General features: G+C 45.9%; 1 protein-coding gene across 2 annotated transcripts in view; it reads right to left on the bottom strand.

Annotated features, from left to right (window-relative positions):
- Positions 1 to 883: 883 nt before the first annotated feature.
- Positions 884 to 24935, bottom strand: part of INTS7 (integrator complex subunit 7) — a 137886-nt gene continuing 113834 nt past the window's right edge. The window contains exons 18-20 of one of the 2 annotated variants that reach the window (XM_030196068.1): positions 22372 to 22470; positions 13824 to 14009; positions 885 to 1951 (exon numbers count right to left, since the gene is read on the bottom strand). In XM_030196068.1, coding sequence (XP_030051928.1) covers positions 1670 to 1951; positions 13824 to 14009; positions 22372 to 22470 — 567 coding nt within the window. In that variant the 3' untranslated portion in view covers positions 885 to 1669. Of the gene's footprint in view, positions 1952 to 13823; positions 14010 to 22371; positions 22471 to 24935 lie in introns of both variants that reach the window. The other variant, XM_030196069.1, reaches the window with a different exon arrangement.

The raw sequence follows: 24935 nt of genomic DNA, 5'->3' as shown, positions 1-24935 counted from the left end.
TTTTCCGCATGAGGGATCATTCTTAGGCCTTTTTGGAGCGGATTGAGCTGCAGACGAGCCTTAATTTTTATTTGATCTATGCGCCATATATATTAGTTATATAATTCTTAGAGTTATACCTTATATCTTAAAGATGAGTCAATTAAGCTGCTGCAATCAACAATTTAAGTAAGTGCTGGTGGGACAGTGAGCTCTATGCGTCCATGTTGGAAGGTGTCATGTGATCTCCCCCCACCACGAAAGATCTAGCTAATATGGTTAATGGATGACCTGCTGAAAGATTTCCAGCTCCTCTAGATCTCGCAGCTCCACACAATTCCAAGAAAAAATAGCCTAAAACCCTACAAAACACAATGCAAATTATATGCCTGCATATATCACAGGACCCTATAGTTACCCACATGGGAAAAGCATTCAGCAAAGGATTCATATTTGTGTTCTATTAACACTTAGCCACAAAAAGCCTCCTATAATAACACTACATTAAAAATGACCATTACACTTATGTTTTTCTTTAACTTGCTATTTAACCTTGCTTTTAATGTAATAAGCTATTTATATGCAAAAATGCACCAAAAAAGAGAAAAAATATAGCACTAAACTGGAAGTAATGTGTTAAGTAAATGCGAAAATAAACTAATTTTAACCCTGGCACACAGGCCCTCGACCAGAGAGCTCCCAAAGTTCTGGCACTCCTGCATTCTCCTGTGAGCCCATAAAATTTACCTGTTTCAGAAGAAGAGTCCTCTTCAACTGCTACCATCTTAATATCAGTTGGATTGCCACTATTTTCTAATGTCAGTTTAGGCCCTATGCAGATGCTTCCCCCACCCCTTCCAACTTCCCACCGGCTTCCACTGAAGTCAACAGGAACTTAAAACTACTTCACCTCTGGATGTGAAATGTTAAATTTATTTGATATACCACAAATTTTCATAAAGAAACCTAAGCAGTTTACAATATATAATCACAAAATGGGGGAGCACAATATAACAAAATACAACACAGAGAACAAAAGAATAACAGGAAAAGGAGAAACCTCTGGCAGTCAAGTAGTTTCATCATTAAGGCAGAAGTACAAAACTATGCTAAGCTTTAGCAAAGTCTGCAGCACTGAAGGTATTTCTGTATGCAGCTCATCCGCATGTATTTCCATGCCAATTGTACTAAGTGCAGCGGTATACTCCCAAGCTAGCACTAATTTTAGTGTGCATTCCATCCTACATAAGTGAAATGCACTACATAATTCTGCACTAGACAGAGATTAGCGTGTTATTACATCACAGCTTAATGATGCTTTTACTATGGCTTCTTTAGCAACAATTTTGGACACTGGGCTTGGAATGTAAGAGAAAAATGTGCCAAACTAAGAGAAAAGGAAAAAAATATGGAAATCAGCAGTGGCCACTGAGCAGCTCTGGGAGAAGACCCAGACTCTTCTGTATCAGTAAGTCAAAGTCAATGCAAATTATTCCATTTTCCAAATAAATTTCCACATGTATTTAAAGGTTGTACCAGTCTACTGAAAATCCTGCGTATCTGTAATAGTTTGGCACTGTCCAACTGAAAACAAACTGCAAAACACTGGCCCACGAATGAGCCCTCCTCGTTTCAAGTCCTATCCTAAGTATCAACTGGAAGCCACATTCAACTCGCACAAAAAGGCGCATCAAAACCGGGTGTAGGCAGTCCTTTGTTGCTGTGATGGCTGTTGTGCTTGCTGCTGCTGGAGACGCAGTTGCTGGGAGTAGGGATCTTCTAGGGATTTAACAAATATGGTATTTTTTGGGCCTGTCTTCCAGACAATTCCATTGGAGTCTATCACAGAGGACTCCACTGTGATGCTGTGAGTGCCAAGAATGGCAAAGTTCAACAGAAACTGGGTACTGAAGTAATCATTATGGGGCTCAACCCTCTGTTCCATCTCGTTCATCGTGTTATCAATGGGCACCTGAAAACAAGATGAGCATTAGCATACAATCCAAAACTAGCATGCTAACAAGTTTATCTTCAGTGCTAGACGAGCACACGCTATGGATGGCAAGCCAGAATCAAAAGAACCTTCTTACTTTTATACATTCAATCCTCAATAGCAAAGTTATCTAATAACACAAATGTGTAGTATAAGAGAAATGAATATCAGGGCCTCAACCAAACCAACTGTGATTTCTAAAAGCAAAGTATGATTTTGAGAATGACAATTAATTGAGCTGTTCACAATCTGTGTTTAGAAATGCTCACACTTCCTAGAGAACATTGTTCTAGTACCCAAAGCTTGAGATATGAGGGGAAAAGGATGAGGGGGGAAAAGGAAAGAAATGAATTTAAACAAACCAGTCAATATGAAAATGAAGGTAACTGATGTTATCATCAACTTCTCTAAAATTCTGAACAAACGATGGTTGGAAGTGTACATAAGGAAGTGCTTACGCCTAAAACATGCACAGATGCCCTAAATCATTGAACACACTACATAGAAGAACATTTTTTTGCGCTCTTATTGCTGACTACCAAAGCATCTCCCATATGACTAGCATCACAAATCCATGAGAACTATTTAAAATCTATTTTATTTTCCAGTTTTACATCCAATTCCAGATATAGGGTTAGCAATTGGCACAAATGGATGCCTGCAGTTTGTGCCCTATTTTCAGCCAAACTTAGGAATCAAAAATTTCAGCTGAAAGTAATATTAACTTAAGAGCTTCAAAAGTTGTGCTTATAAACATAGCCCTGCCATTCATCTGCCTGGCTACGAGTCTAATTTATGAGCCTAGTGCTTAAAATTAGTGCTAAGCTCCCATCTTTTTCCCCCACCATAAATGCACCCCTTCTGCCACTCACTTTTTATGCTCCTAATTTTATTTATTTATTTTGATATACCACAAATTGCTGGATGGCAGCTAGGTAGTTGACAGTATAAGCTCAAGAGCTGGGGAGAGGGAAAAGGAGAAACACAAGAAAGAAAATGAGGAGGAAGTGCAAACGTGGAAGAAGAGAGGACAATAGTGAATAACTATGGTGCAAAGGCTTGACTAAACAACCAAGTTTTAAGGAGGTTTTTTTTTAAAGCAACATAGGAGGATTCAAGTTTCAGTGTTAATGGTAAGGAATTCCAAAGTTGAGGGCCAATGTAGGCAAAGGCAGTAGTATGTGTAATATCTAGTTGTATAACAGAGGGGGAAGGGAGATGCAGAAGGTGCTGCTGAGAGGACCGCAGCAACCGAGGGGAGTGGTGTGGAATGAGTAGCCTTGAGGTGTAATCAGGAGCAGATGGTAGGATGCCTCTGTGTACCAAAAGAAGTTTATATGTGATCCTATAACTAAATAACTACTACTACTAATTTCTATAGCGCTACTAGACATATGCAGCGCTGTAAACATGAAAAGACAGCCCCTGCTCGACAGAGCTTACAATCTAATTAGGACAGATAAACAGGACAAAAAAGGGATAAGGGAATTACTAAGGAGGAAATGATAAAACATGGGTATTGAACAAGTGAATAGGGGTTAGGTGTTAAAAACAGCATCAAAAAGGTGGGCTTTTAGTCTAGATTTGAAGACGGCCAGAGATGGAGCTTGACGTACTGGCACAGGAAGTCTATTCCAGGCATATGGTGCAGCAAGATAAAAGGAATGGAGTCTGGAGTTAAGCAGTGGAGGAGAAGGGTACAGATGAGAGAGAACTAACCCAATGAATGGAATTCCTAGGGAGGAGTATGGGAAGAGATAAAAGTGGAGAGGTACTGAGTAGCTGCCGAGTGAATGCATTTGTAAGTCAATAAGAAGAGTTTGAACTATATGCGGAAATGGATAGGAAGCCAATTAAGTGACTTGAGGAGAGGGCTAATATGAGCGTAACAACATTGGTAGAATATAAATCGTGCAGCAGAATTTTGAACAGATTGAATGGGAGAAAGATGGCTTAGTGGGAGACCTGTAAGAAGCAAGTTGCAATAGTCTAAGATAGAGGTGATAAGAGTGTGGATAAGGGTTTTGGAAGTGTGCTCAGAAAGGAAAGGACAAATTTTGGTGATATTATAGAGAAAGAAATGACAGGTTTTAGCAATCTGTTGAATATGTACAGAGAAAAAGAGTGAGGAGTCAAAGATAAACCCAAGGTTACGAGCTGATGAGACAGGGAGGATGAAGAGTGTTATCCACATAAATAGAGAATGGGGGAAGAGGAGAGGTTGGTTTAGTGGAAAAGATAAGCTCAGTCTTGGTCATGTTTACTTTCAGATAGCGGTGAGACATCCAGGCAGCAATGTCAGACAGGCAGGCTGATATTTGGGCCTGAGTTCCTGATGAAACTTCTGGTGTGGAGAGGTAGATCTGGGAGTCATCAGCATAAAGGTGATACTGAAAACCATGGGATGAGATCAGAGCACCAAGGGAAAAAGTATAGATGGAGAAGAGAAGACCAAGGCACAGCCATGAAGTATGCTAACTGGTAGTGGGACAGAAGTGAAGGAGGATCTAGCAGAGTATACACTAAAAGTGCAATGAGAGAGATAAGAAGAAAACCAGGAAAGAACAGAGCCCTGAAATCCAAGTGAGGACAACGTATCAAGGAGTAGGCGGTGATCAACAGTTTCAAAAGAAGAAGATAGATCGAGAAGACGAGGATAGAGACCTTTGGATCTGGCCAGGAACAGGTCATTGGAGACTTTAGCAAGCGCTGTTTCAGTTGAATGAAGAGGGTGAAAGCCAAATTGAAGAGGATCAAGAATAGCTTGATTTGAAATAAAGTCAAGACAATGGCAGTGAACAGCACAATCAAGTATCTTGGATAGAAAAGGGAGGAGGGAGACGGGGCAATAGTTGGACAAACAGGTAGGGTCCCAATAAAGGTTTTTTGAGGAGTGGTGTAACTATGGCATGTTTGAAGGCACCAGGAACAGTCACAGTGGAAAGTGAAAGATTGAGGATATGACAGATAGAAGGGATGACAGTAGGAGAGATAGTGCTAAGTAGATGGGTGGAAATAGGATCAGAGGAACAGGTAGTTAGTTTCGAGGAGGAAAGAAAATGTGCAGTTTCCTCTTCAGTGATTTCAGAAAAGGAAGAAGGGGTTGAAGGAGGATTGAGAGAATGGACTGAGGGAAGAAGAGGTAGAGGTGACTAGGTTGAGAATTCAAAGTTAATCTTGTGAACCTTACCATGAAAGTACTCAGTCAGTCTGGGGAGAAAGTGAAGGGGGAGCTGGAAAAAGGCACTTTGAGGAGAGAGTTCAATGTGGCAAAGAGACGTTGAGGGTTTGAGCAAAGAGAGTTTATCAACTGGTAAGTGAAAGAGCAGACTGGAAAGAAGTTAGCAAGAATTTGAAATGTATGAAGTTAGCATGCGCATGGGATTTCAGCCAAAGGCGTTCAGCAGATCAGGCACAGGAACGTAGGCAGTGGATTTTAGAGGTCAGCCAGTGTTCCTGAAATAAAAGTGGAGAAATGTGATCAAACCTTTGAGCATTGTGAAATAACTTGACTGCAGTAGACTGGATAAGTGTTTTAGTGAGGAGAGATGGATCAGCAAGAAGAAAATTACAGTAAATGAGATATGACTAGTGACAAAAGAAAAGCCTTGTCGGACCGAATGCTCTGTAATGCAAAAAAAGAATGTCTGAATGCTTTTGTCAATGTGGAACTTTAACATTCACTAACAAGGTCTGTGTCCTGAGAGTAATATTTGATCCCAAACTCTTTTAAGTCTGGCAAAGAACAGGAGGAGCGGGAACAGTATAGTAAGGGTTAGGAAAGTGAAGCACCTCAGTTTTGGAGACATTCAGTGACAGTTTGTATTCACTGAGCCATGTGGCCAATTGTGCAAGATATCGATTTAGAGAAGAGTCTGTGGAATCTTCGGTATAGGAATGCAAGATATGAATGTCATCGGCATAGCAACAGGGACTGGAACCAGATGATTGAATAAGCACAATAAGGGGTGACATGAAAAGATTAAATAGGATTGGAGCAAGCATCAATCCCTGGGGAACCCCTAGAGTATAAGGGTAAAGGGTAGAGGAAAGATGACTAGATAGGAGTTGAAAAGAGCGTTGATGCAAATCATGATAATACTGTACTGGAGATGCCTATGAGGATAAATATTGGAGTAGATGATCAAGGTCAACCATATTGAATGCAGATGAAAGGTCTAAAGATACAAGAACCACAGAGAATTTCTGATCTAATGAGACTATCTCATTATGGAAATCAGTAAGGAGAGTTTCTGTACTGCGGGATGTGTGAAAACTGGCTTGCCTAAGGTGTAGTGCAAGCGTTTTATCAGTGAAGGAAGTAAGTTGTTTTAGAACTGTTTTCTCTTAAGATTTTAGGGAAAAGAGGGAGGTTGAAAATAAGAAGATAGTTTAGTCCTTGTGAGGGATCACGATCAGACTTCTTAAGGAAAGGCGCAACAATTACAGATTTCCAGGTACAACACCTGTGTCAAGACGCTGTGAAATGAGAGAGTGAAGAAAGGGCATTAGAACGAAAATGAACTGCTTGACACGTGTGGCTGGCCAAGAGTCAGTCACACTAGAAGTAACATGGATAGAAGGCAGATGTGTCAAGTAGATCCTGGATTGATGAAATGTTGAAATTGTTCCAGACAGATGTGGACACGTTGACAATATCTATTGAATGATGGGGAAGGAACTGACTGCGTTAGTGTCCCTAAGGTTACTAATTTTCTTTTGCCAGGCCAGGACAATGGTTACAGAGAGTCAAAAAATTGAGAGGGGGGAGGGGATTGAGTGGGAGGAGAAATGGAATGTGTTATCTAGAAAAGTTTTTGCAGCTTATTACTAGCAAACCTAATGGCTTTAGAAAAATAACCCCTTTTAGCAATAGTTATAGCTGTGCAATACTCATTTCATCTTAACTTAAAACATTCCCGAGCAATACAGGCTCTAGACTTATGCCATTTCCGCTCTTCACTGCACAGTTGGGCCTTCAGGAGATGGAGACTCGAGTGGTACCAAGGCGTAGAAGGCCTTGCAGAACAAGAGATCTGGGATTTGAGAGGAGCAGCAGTATCCGAGATATCAGTTAACGCGGATTGAAATGAAGGAATCTGTTCAGATAAAGAAAACAAGTATGGCGGTGAAAGCGAATGCTACATACCTGTAGAAGGTATTCTCCGAGGACAGCAGGCCGATTGTTCTCACTGATGGGTGACGTCCACGGCAGCCCCTCCAATCGGAATCCTCACTAGCAAAGTCCTTTGCTAGTCCTCGCGCGCATGCGCGGCCGTCTTCCCGCCCGAAACCGGCTCGAGCCGGCCAGTCTCGTATGTAGCAAAAGAGAAACAAGGGAAGACTCAACTCCAAAGGGGAGGCGGGCGGGTTTGTGAGAACAATCAGCCTGCTGTCCTCGGAGAATACCTTCTACAGGTATGTAGCATTCGCTTTCTCCGAGGACAAGCAGGCTGCTTGTTCTCACTGATGGGGTATCCCTAGCCCCCAGGCTCACTCAAAACAACAACCATGGTCAATTGGGCCTCGCAACGGCGAGGACATAACTGAGATTGACCTAAAAATTTACCAACTAACTGAGAGTGCAGCCTGGAACAGAACAAACAGGGCCCTCGGGGGGTGGAGTTGGATCCTAAAGCCCAAACAGGTTCTGAAGAACTGACTGCCCGAACCGACTGTCGCGTCGGGTATCCTGCTGCAGGCAGTAATGAGATGTGAATGTGTGGACAGATGACCACGTCGCAGCTTTGCAAATTTCTTCAATGGAGGCTGACTTCAAGTGGGCTACCGACGCAGCCATGGCTCTAACATTATGAGCCGTGACATGACCCTCAAGAGCCAGCCCCGCCTGGGCGTAAGTGAAGGAAATGCAATCTGCTAGCCAATTGGATATGGTGCGTTTCCCTACAGCCACTCCCCTCCTATTGGGATCAAAAGAAACAAACAATTGGGCGGACTGTCTGTGGGGCTGTGTCCGCTCCAGATAGAAGGCCAATGCTCTCTTGCAGTCCAATGTGTGCAGCTGACGTTCAGCAGGGCAGGAATGAGGACGGGGAAAGAATGTTGGCAAGACAATTGACTGGTTCAGATGGAACTCCGACACGACCTTTGGCAAGAACTTAGGGTGAGTGCGGAGGACTACTCTGTTATGATGAAATTTGGTGTAAGGGGCCTGGGCTACCAGGGCCTGAAGCTCACTGACTCTACGAGCTGAAGTAACTGCCACCAAGAAAATGACCTTCCAGGTCAAGTACTTCAGATGGCAGGAATCCAGTGGCTCAAAAGGAGGTTTCATCAGCTGGGTGAGAACGACATTGAGATCCCATGACACTGTAGGAGGCTTGACAGGGGGCTTTGACAAAAGCAAACCTCTCATGAAGCGAACAACTAAAGGCTGTCCTGAGATCGGCTTACCTTCCACATGGTAATGGTATGCACTGATTGCACTAAGGTGAACTCTTACAGAGTTGGTCTTGAGACCAGACTCAGACAAGTGCAGAAGGTATTCAAGCAGGGTCTGTGTAGGACAAGAGCGAGGAGCTAGGGCCTTGCTGTCACACCAGACAGCAAACCTCCTCCATAGAAAGAAGTAACTCCTCTTAGTGGAATCTTTCCTGGAAGCAAGCAAGATACGGGAGACACCCTCTGACATACCCAAAGAGGCAAAGTCTACGCTCTCAACATCCAGGCCGTGAGCGCCAGGGACCGGAGGCTGGGATGCAGAAGAGCCCCTTCGTCCTGCGTGATGAGGGTCGGAAAACACTCCAATCTCCACGGTTCTTCGGAGGATAACTCCAGAAGAAGAGGGAACCAGATCTGACGCGGCCAAAAAGGAGCAATCAGAATCATGGTGCCTCGGTCTTGCTTGAGTGTCAACAAAGTCTTCCCCACCAGAGGAATGGGAGGATAAGCATACAGCAGGCCCTCCCCCCAATCCAGGAGGAAGGCATCCGATGCCAGTCTGCCGGGGGCCTGAAGCCTGAAACAGAACTGAGGGACTTTGTGGTTCGCTCGAGATGCGAAGAGATCCACCAAGGGGGTGCCCCACGCTTGGAAGATCTGGCGCACCACTCGGGAGTTTAGCGACCACTCGTGAGGTTGCATAATCCTGCTCAGTCTGTCGGCCAGACTGTTGTTTACGCCTGCCAGATATGTGGCTTGGAGCCCCATGCCGTGACGGCGAGCCCAGAGCCACATGCTGACGGCTTCCTGACACAGGGGGCGAGATCCGGTGCCCCCCTGCTTGTTGACATAGTACATGGCAACCTGGTTGTCTGTCTGAATTTGGATAATTTGGTGGGACAGCCGATCTCTGAAAGCCTTCAGAGCGTTCCAGATCGCTCGCAACTCCAGGAGATTGATCTGTAGACCGCGTTCCTGGAGGGACCAGCTTCCTTGGGTGTGAAGCCCATCGACATGAGCTCCCCATCCCAGGAGAGACGCATCCGTGGTCAGCACTTTTTGTGGCTGAGGAATTTGGAAAGGACGTCCCAGAGTCAAATTGGACCAAATCGTCCACCAATACAGGGATTCGAGAAAACTCGAGGACAGGTGGATCACGTCTTCTAGATCCCCAGCAGCCTGAAACCACTGAGAAGCTAGGGTCCATTGAGCAGATCTCATGTGAAGGCGGGCCATGGGAGTCACAAGAACTGTGGAGGCCATGTGGCCCAGCAATCTCAACATCTGCCGAGCTGTGATCTGCTTGGACGTTCGCACCCGCGAGACGAGGGACAACAAGTTGTTGGCTCTCGTCTCTGGGAGATAGGCGCGAGCCGTCCGAGAATCCAGCAGAGCTCCTATGAATTCGAGTCTCTGTGCTGGGAGAAGATGGGACTTTGGGTAATTTCTCACAAACCCCAGTAGCTCCAGGAGGCGAATAGTCATCTGCATGGACTGCAGGGCTCCTGCCTCGGACGTGTTCTTCACCAGCCAATCGTCGAGATATGGGAACACGTGCACCCCCAGCCTGCGAAGTGCCGCTGCTACTACAGCCAGGCACTTTGTGAACACCCTGGGCACAGAGGCGAGCCCAAAGGGTAGCACACAGTACTGGAAGTGACGTGTGCCCAGCTGAAATCGCAGATACTGTCTGTGAGCTGGCAGTATCGGGATGTGTGTGTAGGCATCCTTCAAGTCCAGAGAGCATAGCCAATCGTTTTCCTGAATCATGGGAAGTAGGGTGCCCAGGGAAAGCATCCTGAACTTTTCTTTGACCAGATATTTGTTCAGGGCCCTTAGGTCTAGGATGGGACGCATCCCCCCTGTTTTCTTTTCCACAAGGAAGTACCTGGAATAGAATCCCAGCCCTTCTTGCCCGGATGGCACGGGCTCGACCGCATTGGCGCTGAGAAGGGCGGAGAGTTCCTCTGCAAGTACCTGCTTGTGCTGGAAGCTGTAAGACTGAGCTCCCGGTGGACAATTTGGAGGTTTTGAGGCCAAATTGAGGGTGTATCCTTGCCGGACTATTTGCAGAACCCACTGATCGGAGGTTATGAGAGGCCACCTTTGGTGAAAAGCTTTCAACCTCCCTCCGACTGGCAGGTCGCCCGGCACTGACACTTGGATGTCGGCTATGCTCTGCTGGAGCCAGTCAAAAGCTCGCCCCTTGCTTTTGCTGGGGAGCCGCGGGGCCTTGCTGAGGCGCACGCTGCTGACGAGAGCGAGCGCGCTGGGGCTTAGCCTGGGCCGCAGGCTGTCGAGAAGGAGGATTGTACCTACGCTTGCCAGAAGAGTAGGGAACAGTCCTCCTTCCCCCAAAAAATCTTCTACCTGTAGAGGTAGATGCTGAAGGCTGCCGGCGGGAGAACTTGTCGAATGCGGTATCCCGCTGGTGGAGATGCTCTACCACCTGCTCGACCTTCTCTCCAAAAATATTGACCGCCCGGCAAGGCGAGTCCGCAATCCGCTGCTGGAGTCTATTCTCCAGGTCGGAGGCACGCAGCATTGAGAGCCTGCGCATCACCACACCTTGAGCAGCGGCCCTGGACGCAACATCAAAGGTGTCATACACCCCTCTGGCCAGGAATTTTCTGCACGCCTTCAGCTGCCTGACCACCTCCTGAAAAGGCTTGGCTTGCTCAGGGGGGAGAGCATCAACCAAGCCCGCCAACTGCCGCACACTATTCTGCATGTGTATGCTCGTGTAGAGCTGGTAAGACTGGATTTTGGCCACGAGCATAGAGGAATGGTAGGCCTTCCTCCCAAAGGAGTCTAAGGTTCTAGAGTCTTTGCCCGGGGGCGCCGAAGCATGCTCCCTAGAACTCTTAGCCTTCTTTAGGGCCAGATCCACAACTCCAGAGTCGTGAGGCAACTGAGTGCGCATCAGCTCTGGGTCCCCATGGATCCGGTACTGGGACTCGATCTTCTTGGGGATGTGGGGATTACTTAGTGGCTTGGTCCAGTTCGCAAGCAATGTCTTTTTCAGGACATGGTGCAAGGGAACAGTGGACGCTTCCTTAGGTGGAGAAGGATAGTCCAGGAGCTCAAACATTTCAGCCCTGGGCTCGTCCTCCACAACCACCGGGAAGGGGATGGCCGTAGACATCTCCCGGACAAAGGAAGCAAAAGACAGACTCTCGGGAGGAGAAAGCTGTCTCTCAGGAGAGGGAGTGGGATCGGAAGGAAGACCCTCAGACTCCTCGTCAGAGAAATATCTGGGGTCTTCTTCCTCTTCCCACGAGGCCTCACCCTCGGTGTCAGACAAGTTCACGGACCTGTGTCTGCAACCTCGCCCGGCTCGACTCAGTGGAGCCACGTCCACGATGGGGGCGTCGAGAGGTAGACTCCCTCGCCCGCATCGGCGAAGCTCCCTCCGCCGACGTAGTCGGGGAGCCCTCCTGGGAGGTGGCCGCAGTCGGCACCGCACGCGGTACCGACGTCGGGGACCTCACCCCGGGCGATAGGCCAGCCGGCGCCACGCTCGACGGTACCGGTGGTGCAAGCACCGCCGGTACCGGAGGGGTAGGGCGCAACAGCTCTCCCAGAATCTCTGGGAGAACGGCCCGGAGGCTCTCGTTCAGAGCGGCTGCAGAGAAAGGCATGGAGGCCGATGCAGGCGTCGACGTCAGAACCTGTTCCGGGCGTGGAGGCTGTTCCGGGCTGTCCAGAGTGGAGCGCATCGACACCTCCTGAACAGAGGGTGAGCGGTCCTCTCGGTGCCGATGCCTGCTGGGTGCCGACTCCCTCGGCGACCCAGAGCTCTCGGTGCCGACGCGGGGAGGAGACCGGTGTCGATGCTTCTTCGACTTCTTCCGAAGCATGTCACCGGAGCTCCCCGGCACCGACGAGGAGGACGTAGAATCCATCCGTCGCTTCCTCGGGGCCGAGGTCGAAGCAGGTCGATCCCGGGGGGGCTGTACCGCAGGAGCCCTCAGGGTAGGGGGAGACCCACCCGAAGGCTCACCGCCACCAGCAGGGGAAAGGACAGCCCTCACCTGCACTCCTGACGATGCACCACCGTCCGACGACATCAGCAGACGAGGTCCCGGTACCACCGACGCCGATGCAGCTATCCGATGTCTCGGCGCCGATGCAGAGGGCCGATGCCTCGATGCACTCGATGCACTGGCGGCCGAGGATGAAGGTCTGGACGCTGACGACGTCGATGCACTCGATGACCCCGGTGCCGATGCCGACGAAGAGCCCGAGAACAAAACGTTCCACTGGGCCAATCTCGCTACCTGAGTCCGCCTTTGTAACAGGGAACACAGGCTACAATTCTGAGGACGGTGCTCGGCCCCCAGACACTGAAGACACGAAGAGTGTCTATCAGTGAGCAAGATTACCCGGGCACACTGGGTGCACTTCTTGAAGCCGCTGGAAGGCTTCGATGTCATGGGCGGAAAAATCACGCCGGCGAAATCAAAATCCGAAATGACGAATTTGAGCACCAAAACTTTGAGGGAGAAAAAATCTCGACCGAGGACGAAAAGAGGCCTACCCCGACGACGAAAGAAAACTTACCGGGGCAAAGACTGGAAGTACGGGAAGGGGCAAACGAAACCCAAGGGGGTTTGCGGAGCACTTTCCGAACGAATTTAAACCTTTTCCGAAGAAAAAACACGTCGATTTGAACAACGGACGCGCGAGGTCGACTCTCCGGGGCTCGACACGGCAAAAACACAGCCGTACCGAGTGCGGACGAAAGAAGACTGGCCGGCTCGAGCCGGTTTCGGGTGGGAAGATGGCCGCGCATGCGCGGTGCGCGCGAGGACTAGCAAAGGACTTTGCTAGTGAGGATTCCGATTGGAGGGGCTGCCGTGGACGTCACCCATCAGTGAGAACAAGCAGCCTGCTTGTCCTCGGAGAATGTAATGAGTCCAAGGCTGACAATCTTTCAGACGGCCAAGTCATTCAAGATTTGGACGGGGTGGGGAGAGTGAGCAGCAGGTCGGAGGACAGAAATAGCAAGCTGAAATGTGAATAGACAAGGGCACAGGGCAACTTCTAAAATTAGACAATTGTTAAGACGGAGGTAGGATCAGGAAAAAAACAAGGTCAAGGACATTGCCCAAAGCATGTGTTTGAAAGTCAATGTGTTGAGTAAGATCGATACTAGGGGTGAGGGAGAGAATTGGTGGCTAGATTTGAAGAAAGGGAGATTAAAGTCCCCTAAAAGAATCAACTGGGAGAAAGAAATGTTAAGTTCCTTAACAAAGGCATTTAATTCATTTCATGAGGAAGAATAATTATTGGGGTGGTGGTAAATAAGGGCATTCAGCCCAATTAAATTTTCAAAGAGGTCAATTTATGACCATAACTCTCAAAGTCAGCAGCATAAATCTTTTGACTATCAGGCCCAATATTTGTAAAAGTGCATTTCACCTACTTAACTTGGCTGCAGACTTACCTTGTAGTCCTGCCCGGGTTTGCTTTGCAAAGTTGATGAGACATTTAAACACACTGCTTGAATTTTGCGGAAAAGACCCGGTTTGGAGCCATGTTGGATTACACCCTCTACTTTTAAAGCCATTTGCTGGTTACTCTGCATTGCTATTGGCTCTGCTGGATTACGTGGTGATGGGGAAAGAGCAAGCTAAAACATAAAAAAGTGACACATGCAGGGGGGTTATTTTACATTTCCAAGCACACTTACTGTGTAAAAGGCAACACAGGTGCCTATGTGCTTTTCATCAAGCTTTTTATTAATTACATCTTCATAATACAACCATAGCAAACAAACCAATAGAACTTATGACAGAACAAAGAACGGAAAAAGGAACTGTAGAGAGCTTGGACTCTTACAGCTCTCCACAAATTCTAAACAGTAAGTGATAACATTCCAGATTAATCCCAAATCCTCCCCAACCCCTCCTCCTCCTATACATGATAAGAAAATGGTCCCTTTTCCAATCCTATGTGCTTTTTAAAAATAGGCTCATAGAAACTATTCTAGCAACACAGAAATGTTTCCATACAAGTTTAGACCTGCTCTAAAGCAGGTGCAATTGTACATGTACCTAAACATCACAACTCTGCCCCTCAAGAATGCCTCTGTTTACTATATAAAATCCCCATGCAATTTTACGGTATCCATTTCCCATGTGCAATGCTTTATAAAACTACTTCCATAAAATGCCCCAAGAGAAAGTAAACCTTACCTGTAAAGTTATTTTCATTTAGAGTAAATATTTGATAGCATTTAAATGAAAAGCAGTACTTCAGGAAGAAGGGAGGGCAAAGATGGGTGACAAATGACTCAGAGCTTAGTGGTGCAAACTTTCCAGCAGGAGACCTGAGTAAATTCTCAGCTCACATTCAGTGTCTCAATATGGTTGGGAATTACAAATGCTCTAGGGATTTCTAGTGGTTGAGGGAACCAGAGAAAACAAAATTACATTTAAACAGGGATCGTTTCGAACTGCTCTAATGGGTACAACAAAAACTATGCAACACTGTTACAACATAACAAAAACTATCGAAGAAAATAAAAGGCTATTTCAAGGACACATTTCTCAGGGTTCAGCGCAAACTATACAAAGGGAAATTTAATGAAGCTGGTAAATTAATAACAGGAAAAGAGTTATCAGAATACATATAAAGGTAGTTCTGTAACAGAGCACACACATTTATGCGCTACTTGTAGTACTCCTGGAATTTTACATGTGCATGGCAATGGGCAGGCCTCCCATTTATACTTATAAACTAGGGTTGTATTGAATATTCTCACCTGCCATCGTTGCACAGGACCAAGAAAGATTAATACTATAGCTGACAGAATACAACGCCAAAGGAGGTGTGTAGAGCAGTGTGGATATTCATCTTGCTGTTTTCAAAGAACATCTGCTACAGGTCAGTAATTTCAATTTCTTGAAGGATGAGCAGGATGGTATCTCCACACTGATGGGTATCCCTAGCTAGCAGACTATCAAAAATAAAAAGGGGAAAGAAGGCCTGCAACAAGCAAAGCATAATTATAATACTAAGGCTCCTATGAATTCCAATTGTTGGGCTGGTTCTAGAAGGGATGGGGTAGTTGATGATGGACCCTAGTAATTCCAGCACCTGACTAGTTCTGCACATGGATTCTTGTGATCCTTCCTTTGATGTCATTTCAACCAGTCAATAATCTAGGTAGGGAAACATGTGACCTCCCAGTGTGCATAGTGTTGCTGTGACTACTGCCAAACACTTTGTGAAGACCCTAGAAGTTGATACAAGGCCAAATGGCAAGACATGATACTGGGAGTGGAATTTTCTTACTCAGTTTCAGATACTTGCTGTGACAGATGTATCTGTGTGTAGGCATCCCTTAGGTCCAGGAGAGTATAAAATCTTGTTCCTGAATCATGGGCAGTTTGGTGACTAGAGAAACCATCCTGAACATTTGCATTGCCAGGGCCCTTACGTCTAGGACAGAACAGAATCCCCTGTCTTCTCTGTGACCAGAAGTACTTGGAATAAAATCCCTTCCCTTTTCCCCCTGGTGGGATGGGTTCAACCACTTTGGCCTGTAAAGGGAGGAGAGTTCCTTTGTATGCAATTCCTGGTGCTGAGAGCTTAACTTTGATGGTCTCAAAGGGCAATTTGGTGGGATTGTTTCCAATTGGGGGGTGTAGGCTGTTCAGACTACTTCAAGGACCCACTGGTCTGAGGTTACAAGCAGCCAACTTTCTTGGAAAAAATTCAGCCTCCCTTTGTCCAGCAGGTCGTCTGAAACAGATATGTTTACCACAGCTATGATCTCCTGGGGCCAGTCAAAAGGTTGTCCTTTGACTGATGAGCAGGCTGGGGCTTCTGAGCCCTCTACTGCCACTGGAGGGAATGAAAGCTCCAATTATTTTGGGGTGGACGAGAGGGGGACGGAAACCTCCGATGCACTTTCCACCAGAAAACCTCTTAGAGGAGGAGGCTGAGCCAGAAGTGGGTTGGGATAGAGACCTGATGGTCTTAGAACACTTCTTAATTACGTCAACAACCTCCTCCATCTTGTCACAAAAAAGATTCTCCCCTGGCATGGAACGTCCACCAGCTTCTCCTGAACCACAAGTTCCAGGTCTAAGGCACACGGCCAGATGAGTTAGTGCATCCCAATACCAATAGCGGAGGCCCTGAATGATGTACCAAAAGCATCATAGATTGCACGGGCCATGTGTTTTATACATTCCTGCTGCTTGGCTACTAGCTGGTGAAGTTCAAGAACTTTCTCCAGGGACGGAGTAGCTGTGAACTCTGCTACATTATTAAGTTCTGCAAGTGCATAAGAGGCTGGGGCTTAGCCAGTTCAGTTAGGTCCCTCGAACACATTAGGACAGAATCAATGGCCTGGTCCCGGTTTGATAGAGGGCAAAGACATTGATGTCCTGGTGCTCTTGACACTGTGCTTCGAAGGGGGCCAACATCAAAGCTTCTTCGCTTCCACACATTGACAGGATGACGTTGAATTCATCCTTGTCCTCGGGGTGGGATTGGAGGATGCCCAATCCCAATGGGCACTACCAATGCTCGATGTCAATGCCAGGTGGAGACCTCTACTACTAACTACTACTTAACATTTCTAAAGCGCTACTAGGGTTACGCAGCGCTGTACAATTTAACATGGAAGGACAGTCCCTGCTCAAGGAGCTTACAATCTAAAAAGACAGGTGTACAACCTAAAGACAAGTGTAGAGTCCGTCTGGTAGGTAATACTATATTTCATGAGAGGTTAGGTGCCGAACGCGGCATTGAAGAGGTGAGTTTTAAGCAGAGATTTGAAAATGGGTAGGGAGGGAGCTTGGCGTAGGGGTTGAGGAAGATTGTTCCAGGCAAAGGGTGAGGCAAGGCAGAATGAGCGGAGCCTGGAGTTGGCAGTGGTGGAGAAGGGAACTGACAGGAGGGATTTGTCCTGTGAGCGGAGGTTACGGGCGGGGACATAGGGGGAGATGAGGGTAGAGAGGTAGTGAGGAGCCGCAGACCGGGTGCATTTGTAGGTAAGGAGGAGAAGCTTGAATTGTATGCGGTATCTGATCGGAAGCCAGTGAAGTACCTTGAGGAGAGGAGTGATGTGAGTATATCGGTTCTGGCGGAATATAAGATGTGCGGCAGCGTTCTGAACGGATTGAAGGGGGGATAGATGGCTACGTGGGAGGCCGGTGAGGAGTAGGTTGCAGTAGTCAAGGCGAGAGGTAATGAGAGCATGGACGAGAGTTTGTGTGGTTTGCTCAGATAAGAAAGGGCGAATTTTGCTGATGTTGAAGAGGAAGAAGCGACAGGTCTTGGCAGTCTGTTGGATATGCGCAGAGAAGGAGAGGGAGGAGTCGAAGATGACTCCGAGGTTGCGGGCAGATGGGACGGGGAGGATGAGGGTGTTGTCAACTGAGATGGAGAGTGGAGGAAGAGGAGAGGTGGGTTTAGGTGGAAAGACGAGGAGCTCGGTTTTGGACAGGGTCAGCTTCAGGTGGCGGTTGGACATCCAGGCAGCAATGTTGGATAAGCAGGCCGATACCTTGGCCTGGGTCTCCGCGGTGATGTCTCCTTGATGTTGATGCGTCCCCAGTGTCTGATGCAGCTCCAGGAGCCATGGGACCAACGAGTCCAATGAACTGGTCTTCTCTGCTCTAAAAATTGGCAAACCCTAATACTACTACTTGACATCTGTGAACTGAAGGTGGATTATGTCAGGCCCCAGACACTGCAGGCACCACTTACGGGTGTCCGTCAGGGACATGGTCCTGCTGCACCGGGTGCACTTTTTAAAACTACTGGGAGTCTTAATGGATGTCAGGAAAAAATAGCCAAGGCAAAGTTAAATGACTATTGTAGAAAAAGTAATCTGACCGGATGCTCAAGGCCTAAGGGGCTTAGGGCTCCTTTCATAAAGCCGTGGTACTGATTCCCGGTGCAGTAAATGCAACATAGCACATTCAATTCCTATGGGCTTTGTAGCATTTGCCCCGCAGGAATCAGTACCACAGCTTTGCAAAATGAGCCCTTAATGAGTTGTGGAAAAATTAAAAATAAAATAAAATTAAAAAAAAAACAAAACATTTTTTAAACCTAAAAAAAATGAAAAGTGCCAAAAACCTGACTAAGACACTACAGGGAACCAGGCATTGGCTCTGTGCTTACTTGAAGGAAGAAAAAAAAACAACTTTGAAATATTAGGCAAAGATGCCGGTGACTAAGGAAAAAGACATAAATGCGACCTCACCACTCCACAAAAAAGAGACTGGCTTGGTCTCGCACAACAATAGTAGGCAGAAAGGTTTGCACAAGCACGGTGCACCATTTTCAAAGGTTTCCATGCAGGGCTCCATTGGATGACATCACCCCATCAGCGTAGAAACAGATACCCTGCTTCTTCTCAGAGAAACCCTTGCCTACTCGTCTCTGTTGGTAATTTTACTGGCCCTACTCCTTATGTCTTTTCTGAATGCCATTTTTTATGTTCTCTTTCTTTGTGAACAATGATGGTCTCTTTCTTTATTTCCCTTTGTTAACATGCCTTACACAAAGTTTTGTTATACCTTTTTGTTGCTGTCTCTAGTTCCCCATAGTCTAGATAATGCTTCCAACACAAAACTATTTATTTTCCTGCAGTTAATCCTTCTGAAATCTAGGATTCTTGATTCTTTGCTATTATAGTACCCACTTGTTCATGATGCAGTGTTTTTACTGAACCACATTATTACAATGACCCCTGAACACCAAGCTGTCATAAGTACATAACTATTGCCATACTGGGAAAGACCAAAAGGTCCATCAAGCCCAGCATCCTGTTTCCAACAGTGGCCAATCCAGGTCACAAATACCTGGTAAGATCTCAAAAAAGTACAAAACATTCTATACTGCTTATCCCAGAAATAGTGGATTTTCTCGAAGTCCATTTAATAATGGTCTATGGACTTTTTCTTTAGGAAGGCGTCCAAACCTTTTTAAAACTCCGCTAAGCTAACCGCCTTTACCACATTCTCTGGCAATGAATTCCAGAGTTTAATTACATATTGAGTGAAGAAAGACTTTCTCCGATTTGTTTTAAATTTACTACATCGTAGCTTCATCGCATGCCCCCTAGTCCTAGTATTTTTGGACAGTGTAAACAGATGCTTGACAGCTACCCGTTTCACTCCACTCATTATTTTATAGACCTCTATCATATAGTAACATACATAGTAGATGACGGCAGAAAAAGACCGGCACGGTCCATCCAGTCTGCCCAACAAGATAAACTCATATGTGCTACTTTATATGTATACCTGACCTTGATTTGTATCTGACATTTTCAGGGCACAGACCGTAGAAGTCTGTCCAGCACTAGCCCCACCTCCCACCACCAGCTCTGCCACATGAACCTATGTTTTATTTAGTGGCAAAGACAACTATCTTAACTTACTTTGTACTCATGCTTAAGGTTGTTGGTTTTTTTTTTTTTTTGGGGGGGGGGGGGGGAGGCGAGATTTTGTTACAGTGACCTCCTGGATAACAGGTAGGAGCACATGCTGGAGGATTGGAGAAAGAAAGAAAGGCAGGGGGATTGGAAGGAGGAGAAAGACAGCAGGAAGCATGTGCGCAAGGTGAAAAAGAACAACCACTGGAAATGTTAGTTGAGCTGCTTTCAACCTCTCCCCTCAGCCGCCTTTTCTCCAAGCTGAAGAGCCCTTGCTGCTTTAGCCTTTCCTCATAGGGAAGTCGTCCCATTCCCTTTATCATTTTCAACGCCCTTCCCTGCACCTTTTCTAATTCCACAATATCTTTTCTGAGATACAGCGATCAGAATTGAACACAATATTCGAGGTGCGGTCACACTATGGTGCGATACAAAGGCATTATAACATCCTCATTTTTGTTTTCCATTCCTTTCCTAATAATACCTAACGTTCTATTTGCTTTCTTAGCCACAGCAGCACACTGAGCAGAAGGTTTTCAACGTATCATCGACGATGACACCTAGATTCCTTTCTTGGTCTGTGACTCCAAACGTGGAACCTTGCATGGCGTAGCTCACACACTTACTCACATTAAACATCATCTGCCATTTAGATGCCCAGTCTCGTAAGGTCCTCTTGCAATTTTTCACAATCCTCCCGCGATTTAACGACTTTGAATAACTTTGTGTCATCAGCAAATTTAAATTACCTCACTAGTTACTCATATCTCTAGGTCATTTATAAATATGTTAAAAAGCAGCGGTCCCAGCACAGACCCCTGGGGAACCCCACTAACTACCCTTCTCCATTGAGAATACTGACCATTTAACCCTACTCTCTGTTTTCTATCTTTCAACCAGTTTTAAATCCACAGTAAGACGCTACCTCCGATCCCATGTCCCTCAACAGTGCCAAGATTTTTATCTCTTCCACCTGTGTATTTTTGACTTGCATTTTACACCCTAGGACAGTGGTTCCCAAACCTGGTCCTGGAAGCACCCCAACTAGTCAGGTTTTCAGGATATTCAAAATGAATATTCATAAGAGATTTACATGCAGTGGAGGCAGTGCATGCAAATCTCTCTCATGAATATTCATTGCGAATATTCTGAAAACTTGACTAGGGTTTGGGAACCATTGCCACCTGGATGTCCAACCGCCATCTGAAACTGAATATGGCCAAGACCGAGCTTATTGTCTTTCCACCCAAACCCACTTCTCCTCTCCCTCCACTCTCTATTTCAGTCAATAACACCCTCATCCTCCCCGTCTCATCTGCCCGCAACCTCGGAGTCATCTTCGACTCCTCCCTCTCCTTCTATGCCCATATCCAGCAGACAGCCAAGACCTATCGCTTCTTTCTCTATAACATCAGCAAAATTCGCCCTTTCCTCTCTGAGCACACCACCCGAACTCTCATCCACTCTCTCATTACCTCTCGCCTTGATTACTGCACTGCAACCTACTCCTCACTGGCCTCCCACTTAACCATTTATCCCCCCTTCAATCCGTTCAGAACTCTGCTGCGCGTCTTATCTTCCGCCTTGACTGATATACTCATATCACCCCTCTCCTCAAGTCACTTCACTGGCTTCCGATCAGGTACCGCATACAGTTCAAGCTTCTCCTACTAACCTATAAATGTACTCAATGTGCAGCCCCTCATTACCTCTCTACCCTCATCTCCCCTTACGCCCCTACCCGAAACCTCCGCTCTCAGGACAAATCCCTCCTCTCAGTACCCTTCTCCACCACCGCCAATTCCAGGTTCTGCCCTTTCTGCCTCGCCTGACCCTATGCTTGGAATAAACTTCCTGAGCCCATACGCCAAGCCCCCAACCTGCACATCTTCAAATCCTTACTCAAAGCCCACCTCTTCAATGTTGCTTTCGGCACCTAACCATTATATCCTATTCAGGAAATCTAGTCTGCACACTTTGTCCTTTAGATTGTAAGCTCCTTTGAGCAGGGATTGTCCTTCTCTGTTAAATTGTACAGCACTGCGTAACCCTAGTAGCGCTTTAGAAATGTTAAGTAGTAGTAGTAGTAACCACTCCCCAAGACTTAACCTGGTCATTGTAACAGTCCTTGGCTGGGGTGGACATGCAACTATGATCTCTTCAGAATCCAACAAACATAGGTCTTAAGACCTGCTACTTGTGTGATGACTGCACTTCTTCCCCTTTAAAGGCAGTGAATGGGAGGTTGGTGGGATTGGTATGGTAAGGGGGAGGGGTCTTTTACTCATTATTATTTTGTGGGACTCAAGTACATATTGGAATTTTCTCTTGAAGGTTGTTTATATTTTGTAAAATGGGGGAAGCACAAAGTGGTGTGCTGTTATTGAATACTTCAATAAAAATGTTGAAACTTAAAGGCTGTTAATGTTGCCTCTATTATTCCTAGCCCTGCAGATCCAGGGAGCAGAAGTGCCAACTTGGAAATTGAGGCTAGGCTCCTCCCATGGCAGTGGACTAGCTTTATTAACTGTAAATTTACATTCCAATGAGTGTATCTGAATAGCAAAAATGCAGCTTCACTATAACATACCTTAATGCTGGTTGACTGCAATTTCTGGAAAAAATATCGCTGAAATGAAAGAGGAACTTTTAACAAACCAACGACTGCATTACACAGGCAAGCTGTATGCTGCAAAACAAAATGGACAGAATTAAGAAAAAATTAACAGGCGAAACCGCCCCCCCCCCCCACTCAATTCTAAGGTTGAAGGGTAAAATATTACACTCACTGCAAGAGTAACAGGCCTGAAAAATGTTTGACAGTGTGTCAACATAAACTTCTAATATGATAAGCCAGCTACCCATCTCTAAACCAGCTAATATAAGGTAAAGGAATCCAAAACATAATGGTGCGTACTGAAATACTGAATGGATTTTATTTAAACTGCTTACAAAACCATTCAAACCGTTTTGTAAAGGTGCTTATATAACTTCCTAGTCTTAAAAAAATGAAAGTATACAGTACTTGGGATCCCTCTTTAATTTATTAAATAGAAGTCTAGACCCTAGCAGCTTATAAGTTTGTGGATCTAAAACCCATTCTCTGGGGTTTCTCTCCACTTTATTCTTAACAAATTTTGAAAACAATTATACAAAAAGGATCAAGAATGTGTATTTGAGGGTAAATTAACTCTCAGACATTTCAACAAAATTGGATACAACTTGACATGAAGGAAAAACTAGTGAAGAGAGAAATAAGCCCCCCCCCCCCCAAAAAAAAATAGCCCAATGCATTTCTATGGGAAAAACAGTAGCAACGTACATACATTACATTTGTATCCCACATTTTCCCACCTATTTGCAGGCTCAATGTGGCTTACATGTTACGGTAAAGGCGATCGCCAATATCGGTCTGAACAAACAGAGTGATGTGGCAGATTAGAGTTCATGTGTGACAGACACATTGGGTAATCGTAAGGAGGAAGAGTTATGTCGTGCACGAGCTTTGGTTACCTTATGTCGCAGAGTTAAGACATTTAAGTTGGATGGTTAGGGTATGCCTTTTTGAACAGGTTAGGTTTTAGTAGTTTCCGGAAGTTTAGGTGGTCATATGTTGCTTGTCGAGGGTCAGTTACATACATCAGTTAGGGAATTCCTCCTTTCAAATTATCTCACCCATGTTATGTAATTTACCCCCACACCCCTTAAATAACCCCTACTACCAAAACTAGCCCCCACATGCAAACACATAGGGAATGTAAATTCCCTATCCCTGATAGACTGCATTTTTAGTCATTCTGATTTGCTTTGTGGTTAATTACTGACTGAATCATGCAGTTTTCTTATTGGTTGCTATGTATACTCCCAACTAATACCTGTTTCATAATCAGTCAGTTTAAGGCACTGGCAAACTATGCTCATACTTTGGGTAAGTGGCGTAGCCAAACAGCCAGTTTTGGGTGGCCTGAGCCCAAAGTGGGTGGTCACAAAATTTTCTCTGCCCCGCCCTACTCCCACCTCAAAATATAAATACTTTAGCTAATGAGGATCCCCAAGCTCTGTCAGCTGAAGACTTTCTCTGAAGGTGGCCAGAACTCCCTTTTACCAAGCTTGGCAGGCAGCAATGACCCTAAGCCACTGATGCTGGCAGCCCACACATGCTTAGTTGTTGATGGCTCAAGGATGCTGTTGCCAACTGCAGAGCTTGATAGAAGGGAGTTCTGGCCACCTTTGGAGGAGGTCCTTAGCTGGGGATGCTTAGGGATCCTCACCAGCTATACAGCAAGAGTCAGGACTGGTGTTAGACCTGCTTGGGCCCAGGACAGAAAATAAAGGAGGGCTCCCCTCCCTGATTCCCTCTCTTCTCTGCCTCCCCTCCAATTTCCCACCTGCCATTACTATCACACCAACAGACCCTCACCAAATACAGAACAAGGGATCACAAATCAGAAATAAAAATATTTAGACAAAAATTGAAAGGGAACTCCAAGAAGTTAAGCATAACATTACTGCAACACTGGAGACATAAAACAGAGATGCATTTCCTTTTCTACAGAACACAATACGAAGACATTTGCTATGCACATTTCCAAAAGCTAACATATTCCTTTTAAAATATTCAAAATAAAATGCTTTGTTTCTACCTTTGTTGTCTGCATATTTTATTTTTCCATCTTGCTGGTTCCAGTTTCTCTTTTCTGCTTTCCTCTCTGTTGTCTGCTAATTCTTCTTCAAGCGGCTGCAGTCCATTTGTCTCCTCTCTCCTGTCTGTTCCCTCACTATTCCTGCCTCTGACATATTGATCATTCCTTTTTAGCTCTTTTCTGCCTCTCTCACTCTTCTCCTCCTTTTTACTTTTCAATTACATATCAAATTTCCATCTTCTTCTTTCACCCACTAGCTCTCCTATTCCCCATCTTACTCCTCCCCAGCCCTACTTTCTCTTTCATCTTTAATCTACTCCCCATTACCATATTTCTACCACCTGTAATCACTCTCTCTCAATCATTTCCTTGCCACCCCCTCCTCTCCTCTTGTCCTCTCCCACAGGGTTCCACCATTCCCATCATCTTCCTCCCTCCACCCTTCTAACCAGCATCTGATCCCTCTTCTTCTCCTCCCCACCCCACCCTGGTAGCATGACATTTACCTGTC

Source organism: Microcaecilia unicolor, chromosome 3 (assembly GCF_901765095.1).
Source record: "Microcaecilia unicolor chromosome 3, aMicUni1.1, whole genome shotgun sequence".
NCBI lineage: Eukaryota > Metazoa > Chordata > Amphibia > Gymnophiona > Siphonopidae > Microcaecilia > Microcaecilia unicolor.
The sequence above is the reverse complement of the archived record's forward strand: the minus strand, read 5'-3'. Positions and strand labels throughout refer to the sequence as shown.